Raw genomic sequence first — 10093 nt, 5'->3', positions numbered from 1 at the left:
GGTTGAGCCCCGAACTCAGGAAGAAACTCGTTCAATTTCTTAACGATAACATCGATTGTTTTGCCTGGTCCCATTTAGATATAATAGAGATCCCGCCGGACATAACGACGCATCGGCTAAGTTTGGACCCCAGGTTCAGACCGGTGAAGCAAAAGAGAAGACCCTAGTCCGAGAGAAAGCACGCATTCATAAAGGACGAGGTAACCAAGCTTCTCAAAGTAGGGTCCATTCGGGAGGTGAAATATCCCGAATGGCTAGCCAACGTAGTTGTAGTCCCTAAAAAGGGAACAAACTTAGAATGTGTGTGGACTATAAGGATTTGAACAAAGCATGCCCTAAAGATTCCTTTCTGCTGCCCGACATCGATCGCATGATCGATGCCACGACCGACCGCGAGATCCTCTCTTTTCTCGATGCCTATTCCGGGTATAATCAAATCCAGATGAACCCGGAGGACCAGGAAAAGACTTCATCTATCACCAAATATGGAACGTATTGTTATAATGTGATGCCCTTCAGGCTGAAAAACGTAGGGGCTACTTACCAACGCCTAATAAATAAAATATTCGAAGAACAAATAGAAAAATCAATGGAACTTTATATTGACGACATGTTAGTTAAGTCCCTGCGCGCAGAGGGCCATTTGACTCATTTGCAGGAAACATTCGAGATTTTAAAGAAATATAACATGAAGCTCAACCCCGAGAAATTTGCTTTCGGGGTCGGTTCAGGCAAGTTCCTCGGCTTCATGGTGTCATATCGGGGAATAGAGATTAACCTCGATAAAATCAAGGCCATCAAAGACATCATCGTTGTGGACAGCGTGAAGGCCGTACAAAGGCTAACGGGTCAGATTGCAGCCTTAAGCCGATTCATCTCAAGATCATCTAACCGAAGTCACAAATTTTTTTATCTCCTCAAAAAGAAGAACGATTTTGCTTAGACCCCGGAGTGCCAACAAGCATTAAAGGAACTAAAGCGATATCTATCAAGCCAACCACTACTTCACACTCCAAAAACAGACGAAAAACTTTGTTTGTACTTGGCAGTATCGGAAGTAGCCGTAAGCGGTGTCCTAGTTCGAGAAGAGCAAGGTACGCAGTTCCCCGTTTATTATACGAGTCGAACCTTAGGAGAAGCGGAAACTAGATATCCGCTCCTAGAAAAATTGGCGCTTGCGCTGATAAGCGCCTCAAGAAAGTTAAAGTCGTACTTTCAATGTCATCCCATATGTGTGTTAACCACTTACCCGCTTCGTAATATTTTGCACAAACCCGAGTTATCAGGCCGACTGGCCAAATGGGCCGTCGAACTCAATGGGTACGATATCGAATATCAACTCTGCACGGCCATCAAGTCTCAAATTTTAGCAGACTTCGTGGCCGATTTCACGCCAACCCTCGTACCCGAAGTCGAAAAAGAACTGTTGAAATCAGGTATATCATCGGGGGTATGGATCCTTTTTTACGGACGAGGCTTCGAACGTAAAAGGGTCCGGGCTGGGCATAGTTATGAAACCACCCACAGGTAGCACTATTAGGCAATCTATTAAAATTATCAGGTTGACTAACAACGAGGCCGAGTATGAAGCCATGATTGCAGGTCTCGAGCTAGCTAGAAACTTGGGAGCAGAAGTCATTGAAGCCAATTGCGACTCCTTGCTGGTGGTGAGTCAAGTAAACAAAACCTTCGAAGTTCGAGAAGGTAGAATGCAAAGGTATTTAGATAAAATGCTTGTCACTTTGCACAATTTCAAACAATGGACTTTACGGCATGTACCACGGGAACAGAATAATGAGGCCGATGCGCTTGCGAATTTGGGGTCGTCGGTCGAGGTAGATGATACGGGCTCGGGAAATGTTGTTCAACTTTCGAGATCGGTAATCGAAGAAGGTCACGCCGAGATAAATTCTACAAGCTTAACCTGGGATTGGAGAAACAAGTATATTGAATACTTGAAAAGCGGAAAACTCCCATCGGACCCTAAAGATTCTAGAACCCTACAGACTAAAGCTGCTCGATTCACATTGGCTTCGGACGGAATGCTGTGCCGAAGAACATTCGATGGACCGTTGACAGTATGCTTGGGTCTGGGGGATACCGATTACGTCCTACGGGAAGTGCACGAGGGTACTTGCGGGAATCACTCTGGAGCCGATACATTAGTCCGAAAAATAATCAGAGCAGGGTATTATTGGATCGATATGGGAAAAGATGCGAAGGAATTTGTTCGTAAATGTGACAAATGTCAAAGGTTCGCACCGATGATCCACCAGCCCGGAGAGCAACTCCACTCAGTCCTATCCCCGTGGCCATTCATGAAATGGGGAATGGATATCGTCGGCCCTCTGCCATCGACCCCAGGTAAAGCCAAATTCATTTTATTTATGACTGACTATTTTTCTAAATGGGTTGAAGCGGAGGCATTCGAGAAAATAATAGAGAAAGAAGTTATAGACTTTATTTGGGATCATATCATATGCCGGTTCGGGATACCCGCCGAAATAGTATGTGACAATGGAAAACAATTCGTTGGCGGCAAAGTAACAAGATTCCTCGAAGACCACAAGATAAGAACGATACTATCAACGCCATACCACCCCAGTGGGAATGGGCAGGCCGAATCAACAAACAAAACTGTCATTCAAAACTTAAAGAAGAGGTTGAACGACGCTAAAGGGAGATGGAGAGAAATCCTGCCCGAAGTCCTTTGGGCATATCGGACAACGTCAAAATCCAGTACAGGGGCGACCCCATTCTCCTTAGTATATGGGTCCGAAGCATTGATACCAGTCGAAGTTGGTGAACCCAGTGCCAGATTTCGATTCGCGATGGAAGAATCAAATAACGAGGCTATGAATACAAGCCTCAAACTATCGGACGAAAGACGAAAAGCTGCGCTCGTCCAATTGGCCGCCCAAAAACAGCTAATCGAAAGATATTATAATCGAAGAACCAAGCTCCGCCATTTCAAGCCTGGGGACTTAGTGTTGAGAAAAATTACCATCAATACCCGAAATCCGAATGAAGGGAAACTAGGACCGAATTGGGAAGGACCATATCAGGTGCTCGAGAACATCGGAAAGGGATCGTACATGCTCGACATTATAAACGGCAAACAGCTATCAAGCAGCTGGAATGTATCACATCTAAAACGTTACTACTGCTAAGGTACAATCTTTCCATATTTGTTTATATCTCAAAACTGACCCCAGTAGAAGTCCGAACAAGGGCTAAGACAGATCTATCGCTTTAAAGCACGCGTTGCACTCTTTTTCCCTTAGACCGGTTTTATCCTGAATGGGTTTTTCGGCAAGGTTTTTAATGAGGCAACCATTGATCGTGCATCATTTTACAACAATATCCAAGGTCTCGCAAGAAAGTTATTTCACAACAACAAGGTCCCAATAGGAAAAATTGTAAGAGCCAAATGGTCGAAGCGAACCATGCTCATATAGATTGGCCCGACCCAGGCGTGTAATAACGTGCGAAGAAAGTTCTCTTCTTTATCGGCATCTTATATCCAATGAAAATTCCTCTATTTTGAGATTTATTATGTAATCAGAATTAAGATAAACTCGACGACTAAGCTTACGAGCTATTTTTATTTCGAGTTCGAGCAAACACTCACTCGACCATTACGCCTATGGGCTACACTACTTCAAGTTCGAATCATTCATTCGACTAAGCCTACGGGCTACATTACTTCGAGTTCGAATCATTCACTCGACTAAGCCTACGGGCTATTTTTATTTCGAGTTTGAGCAAACACTCACTCGACCATTACGCATACGGGCTACATTACTTCGAGTTCGAGCTAACACTCACTCGACCATTACGCCTACGGGCTACATTACTTCGAGTTCGAGCTAACACTCACTCGATCATTACGCCTATGGGCTACGTTACTTCGAGTTCGAATCATTCACTCGACTAAGCCTACGGGCTATTTTTATTTCGAGTTCGACCAAACACTCACTCGACCATTACGCCTACGGGCTACTTTTATTTTGAGTTCGAGCAAACACTCACTCGACCATTACGCCTACGGGCTACATTACTTCGAGTTCGAATCATTCACTCGACTAATCCTGCGGGCTATTTTTATTTCGAGTTCGAGTTAACACTCACTATTTTTATTTCGAGTTCGAGCAAAAACTCACTCGACCATTACGCCTACGAGCTATATTTCCTCAAGATCGAAACATTGACAACTAATAAGCCTAAAGGGCTACATTGCCCCAAGTTTGAGTAAGCGCTCGCTCGGTTACAGAGGCTACGCGGTCCAAATTTGATTAAGTTGTTTAAATCATTGTGAAAACATTCATAAGGCGTGAATAAAGTCCTCGCAAGACGGGAAACAAAAACAGAAGCAAGTCGGCAAAAAGGGAGATATGTCTATATACAAATTTATCTGCATGGGTGATTACAACGTAAAAACTAAGAACTAAACTTCTCGACCAGGAGCAGTCTCTTCTTTATCAAGTTCCCCCTCCCCCCCATTTTCGGATCCGCTCTTGCTCCCATCGTCATCGTCATCTCCATCAGAAACCAGAGCTTCAACATCGGCTTCGAGTTCTTTGGCCCTTTTTATCTCTTTAGCGAGATCGAAGCCACGAGCATAAATCTCTTTGAGAGTTTCCATTCTGGATCGGCACTTAGCAAGTTCGGCGACCCAATGCACTCGAATATCAGCAAACTCGGCTTCCTCTCTTGCCTGGACTTGGGCAGCTTTAGCATCGGTCCGATAGACGGCCACGAGCGCATCCGCATCGGCCTTTGCCTTTTCGGCATCGGATTCGGCCTTGGCAAGTACAGAGGCCAACCGAGCCTCAAGCTCATCAATTCTTCTTGCTTGAACCAGGCCTTTTTCCTTCATTTTTTGAAGTTGGGTTTCGGACGATGATAATTGGGCTCGAGCAGTCTCTTTTTCTGCAGCAAAGCGGTCCATACCTTCTTTCCACCGCAAGGACTTCGTTCTTATCACGTCGACCTCCTCACGAAACTTCCCGATCATCTCGATTTTTTGCTGCAGCTATGAGACCGAAATGTTAGCTATCATTCCGGTATCAAGCCCATAGGCTTTCAAAAGCATCATTACCTGCTCAGACAAATCGGCCTGATCTCGATAAGCCTTGGCCAGCTCAGCTCGGAGGTCTTTTATTTCCTTCTCTCTCTGCCCTAAGGAAAGTCTAAGGGAGTTCCTCTCGTCGGTAGCCCGTTGTAGGTCGGCCGCGTATCGATGCAGCTCATTCTGGGACCGAGAACATTGTTCTCGATGAACTGCCGCTGCCTACAAAGAAACAAGAAGTGAAGTTAACGAAAAATGAACATAAAGATAGTACCGACAAAATAATTTTAAAAGCTCACCTGATTCAAAGCCTGCCGCAATCCGTGAAAAAGATCTGATTTATCACCGGCACCAGCAACGTCCTCAATGCCGGTAAATAGGTCACGAAACAGATCTTCTTCATCGTGAGGCATGTCTAGATCGAGGGCTCCCAGAGCTTGAGCTTCCCGAATCACCCCTGCGGAAAAAGCGGGAAAGGTAGGCGAATCCTCGATCGCTGCTGCCCCAAATGACTCGCTTGGAGCGTTCCCCTGGGGTTCGAAGAGGTTCGAGGGGCTCTTCGATCATATCCCCTGCCGGTTGACTCCGATGAGATGCATCTTCAATATTCGATAGTTCGGGGACTCTACCCGAATCTTTCTCCGGTATATCTTCAGTTCGAGGCGGAGCCTCATAGAGCATCATCGATCCAGCCGGCGATGAGGCATCAGTGGTTCTCTTCGTTCGGACCGCCAGCGCGGACTCATCGTTCTCTTTTTCTTATTATTATTCATCTTCATCCCTTAGACGCAGAACGGATTCCACGGTCAAAGGAATGACATTCTTGTTCGGCTTATGAGTCGTCCTCTTCTTCGGTTTTGGATATTCGGGAACCGAGGCTCTCTTCCTTTTATTTTCCTTCACCGGCTTTGGGATAGAGGCCAAAATTTCCTCCTCATTGGACAAGGGCCTTAAGAACGCGTCTTTACCCAAACCTGCATATGGGAAGCCTTACAAAAAAATATTTTGAAAAACGCCTCGTTCGGATCATCAGAGTCCGAGAAATGAGCTTACCGTGATTTTTGGCCTCCCACCGACCCTTTGACAAATCACGCCATGAGCGCTTGGCGTATGTAGAGGTCAAAACAAGGGCTCGTACCCAGTTCTTGAGATCGGGAACTGCTCCGGGCATCCAGGAAACCGCTACATCACAAAAAAGAAAAAGAAAAATGAGTGTCGATAAGAGAATAAATGAAAGAACAAAATAGAAGCAACAGCAAGATCACACTTACATTTCATATTCCACTCCTCGGGAAATGGCATCTTTTTAGTCGAAATCAGGTCCGAAGTCCTTACTCGAACGAACCTGCCCATCCAACCCCAGTCCCTGTCCTCGTCAATACTCGAGAACAGAGCCTTGGTATCCCGACGCTTGAGTTTTATTAACCCTCCTCGAAAAAGTTGAGGACGGTACAATCGGATAAGATGATCGAGGGTGAACGGCATCCCCTCGATTTTGCTCACAAAATATCGGATCAGGATAACGATCCGCCACAAAGAAGGATAGACCTGGCCTAGGGTTACCTGATATTGTCGACAGAAGTCAATAATGACGAAATCGAGGGGACCCAAAGTGAAAGGGTAAGTATACACATTCAAAAACCCTTTCACGTAAGAAGTGATATCTTCGTCAGTGGTAGGAATTATTATTTCTTTTTCACCCCAATTGCAATCCTTCTTTAGCTGATCGAGGTGCTTCTCGGTTATCGAACACATGCACCTCGATACCGGCTCACACCGGCCAGGGACCGATGAACCTTTATCAACCTTAAAATCTAAACTAAGGACACATGCCCCGGGAACACACTCCTCAGGCCGTGGTTCTGCCGGTGTCTCATCGGCGACACACTGTGAAGATGAAGCCTTCTCTTTCTGAGGAATGGTTTGCGATGTTTTCGCCATTTTTGAATTCAAAGGTAAGGAATAGAAGAAAGTGACAAAGATTTGGTAGAATTGAAGAGGGGTTTTTGCAGAAAGAAATCACAGATTTACTGGTAAGTTGGAGAGTACGAAGAAGAACTTGAAAAATTTGGAAGATAGAAGATGTAAAAGTGGTAAAAGATAAAAGTAAGGGTTATTTATAGGTTCAAGCGATGGCAGTTCAGTATCAGCAGTGGCCGACCACCGCCTGACATGCATTAAATGCCTTGAAAGACTAAACCGACGGGACAACTACCAGATGCATCATGGTCGAACCTGATGGAAACGACAGGATATAATCCGATCGAGCTGTTAAAAAAATCATATTGTTTCTCGCCACATTCTTTCTGAGAAACGAGGGGACTATCGGTCGAAATAGATTTCGGTCTTGGCACGTCCGATCGAGTTCGAACGGTGATTTATCGAAGTAAGATCCCGAAGGGGGAACAAACTAACCTCAAACCCGGGGAGGCCGATCCGTGTCGAGTTCGATATCATTATCAAGCTCGAATCAAAATCGAACCATGATGCAGAGTAGACCTATCATGCTGATAATCTAGAGACCAACCAACATTGACCTCGAATCAATTCGAGGGCTCGAACCAAGATCACAAGTTCGAGCCGAAATCAAGCTCAAACCAAAATCGAGGGTTCTAAGCAAGATCGAGCTCGCAGACAAAAGCCGTTGCAATCCCACTAGAGAGAATCTTGGCAGAAATTATGGAAAAGCTGACTTATCATGGGTCTCCCACTGAATGTTTATTTTATTATGCCTTAAAGCCAAATCCCTCCACTATAAAAGGGCTTGGTTATCATTTCTGTAGTACAAGTTTTTTCTGAGGCTTACATTGTAATAAAAGTGTTATATTCTTCTACAGTAAAAAATCGCTCTTTCAGACTCCTTAGATTGATTCTATTTGTTGAATCCTAAGATTCATTGTTCCTGATAACCTTATCTATTTTGCATTCTCTCCAATCTATATTTACATTTTTATTTATTCTTGCATTTTGTATTAAGTTACGCCACATATCCTCGGAACCGCGTATAAATTCAACTCTATCCATTTTTCGGGTAAACAATGAGTACACCCCATGAGGCCATGACTACTAGAGAAAAATAACAGACAAAAATAACTACTCCTTCTCATACCTAATAAGTGACTTTTTAGTATTTAACATATCCCGGACTCCTAGAAAAAAGAAGAAGATGTATTCACTTAATTGTCCTTAATTAATTGTTATCTTGACACGTTGGGATATGTAAATAAGGGCAAATTTTTAAAAAATAAAATTAATTTTTTATTGATTATGTAAAATGACACTTATTTTGCACCAAAATAAAAAGGCCAAGAAGTCACTTATTATTGACCGGAAGGAGTACTAATCAATTGTTTAGCTTGTTAACTAATATATTCAACATCTTATGTGAGAAATAATTATGCGAAAAATTGTTGAAATTTAATACTCCTAAGATAAACTTGGGGATGAATTTTTGTCAAATGTAAATTGTTACTCTATGGTTTTGAGACTCCACTCCTCCAACTGTTAGATAATCACTCCACAATGGTATTTTTTCCTTATTTTTTTCAATATTTCTTGTAGAAGAAGAATAAACAGAATTGACTTTCCCTACAACAAGAAACCAGAATAACTTGTTCGTCAAACTACAGAGATACCTACTATACTTAATTCTAGCACAAAACCGCAGCCGATAGAGATACGTAACCATAGTCTAGAAACGGTGAAGCGCTAGAAATTCAAGAGACAATTGGGACGATGTGTTTCTTCAAAGGAAGTTTTCTCAACAACATGAAAACGCTCAAAACCTTTGGAAAAACCATGCAGTTTAACAGAAACCTCTCAACTTCTTCTTCTTCTTTTTTTGTATTTAAACCCATGCAACAATTACACAACAATTCTCATACCATAATCCCTTTACCTGTGTCCTCCAATTTCCGCAACTTCAGCACTGATACTGATTACAAACTCCCGACACCTATAAACTTAGGTATCCACTTTGTTCCCCAACAGACAGCCTATGTAGTCGAACGCCTAGGTCAGTATACGACAACACTGAATCCAGGCCTTAATTATTTGATCCCATTCGTCGATAAGGTCCAATACGTACACTCGTTAAAGGAGCAGGCAATTCTGATTTCGAAACAAACTGGAATTACAAAAGACAATGTTCCAATTGAAATGGATGGTGTGTTTTACATCAGAATTGTTGATCATGTTTTAGCTTCTTATGGAGCAGACGACCCTATTTACGCTGTGGTCCAGTTAGCACAAACTACAATGAGGAGTGAACTCGGGAAAATTACACTTGATAAGACTTTTGAAGAGCGAGTTGAGTTGAATAGAAACATACTTAAGGCTATTAATGATCGGCCATTACGTACTGATTGGGGAATAGAGTGTTTAAGGTATGAGATTAAAGATATAACACCGCCAAAAGGTGTTAAAGTGGCTATGGAGAGACAAGCTGAAGCAGAGAGGAAAAAAAGGGCTCAAGTACTAGTTTCCGAAGGGCAACGACAAGCGGATGTTAATGTTGCAGATGGGAAGAAAATGGCTGTGATTTTGGAATCTGAGGCTGCTAAAAAAGATCAAGTGAATAGGGCTAAAGGAGAAGCTGATGCTATTTTTGCTAATGCTCAAGCGACGGCTCCAGCAATTTCTGAGGTGTCAAGAGCAATTCTTGAAAATGGAGGCGCTGATGCTACTAGTTTGAGGGTTGCTGAGCAGTATGTTGAAGCGTTTGAGAAGATAAATAAGGTTGGAACTGTAATGTTGATTCCTGAAGATGCTGGTGATACTGCTAGCTTAATTTCTCAAGCAGTTACTATACACAATAAACTTTCTACCAGTAAATAGTAGTAGCGGTAGTAGTAGTACTATCAATTTTATTTTGGGAGTGGGGTTTTACATTATTGTCAAAAGTATTTCAATGCATTTTAGTAGTATAGGATTTTTTTATCTCACAAGTATCTTATTAGTTTTGAATTTCAGACTATTATAGTGCTAGTGATTATTGCATCAGTAAAGATTCTAAACATATAT

At 42.9% G+C, this 10093-nt stretch overlaps 1 protein-coding gene across 1 annotated transcript; it reads left to right on the top strand.

The window, feature by feature from the left end:
- Positions 1-8755: 8755 nt before the first annotated feature.
- On the top strand, positions 8756-10009 carry LOC104106988 (uncharacterized). Its single transcript, XM_033658863.2, has one exon. The coding sequence runs from the start codon at positions 8807-8809 to the stop codon at positions 9905-9907; it is 1101 nt and encodes a 366-aa protein (XP_033514754.1). The 5' UTR covers positions 8756-8806; the 3' UTR covers positions 9908-10009.
- The last annotated feature ends 84 nt before the right edge of the window (positions 10010-10093 follow it).

Source organism: Nicotiana tomentosiformis, chromosome 2 (genome assembly GCF_000390325.3).
Source record: "Nicotiana tomentosiformis chromosome 2, ASM39032v3, whole genome shotgun sequence".
Taxonomy (NCBI): Eukaryota; Viridiplantae; Streptophyta; class Magnoliopsida; order Solanales; family Solanaceae; genus Nicotiana; species Nicotiana tomentosiformis.
This window is presented reverse-complemented; position numbering and strand designations above follow the sequence as displayed.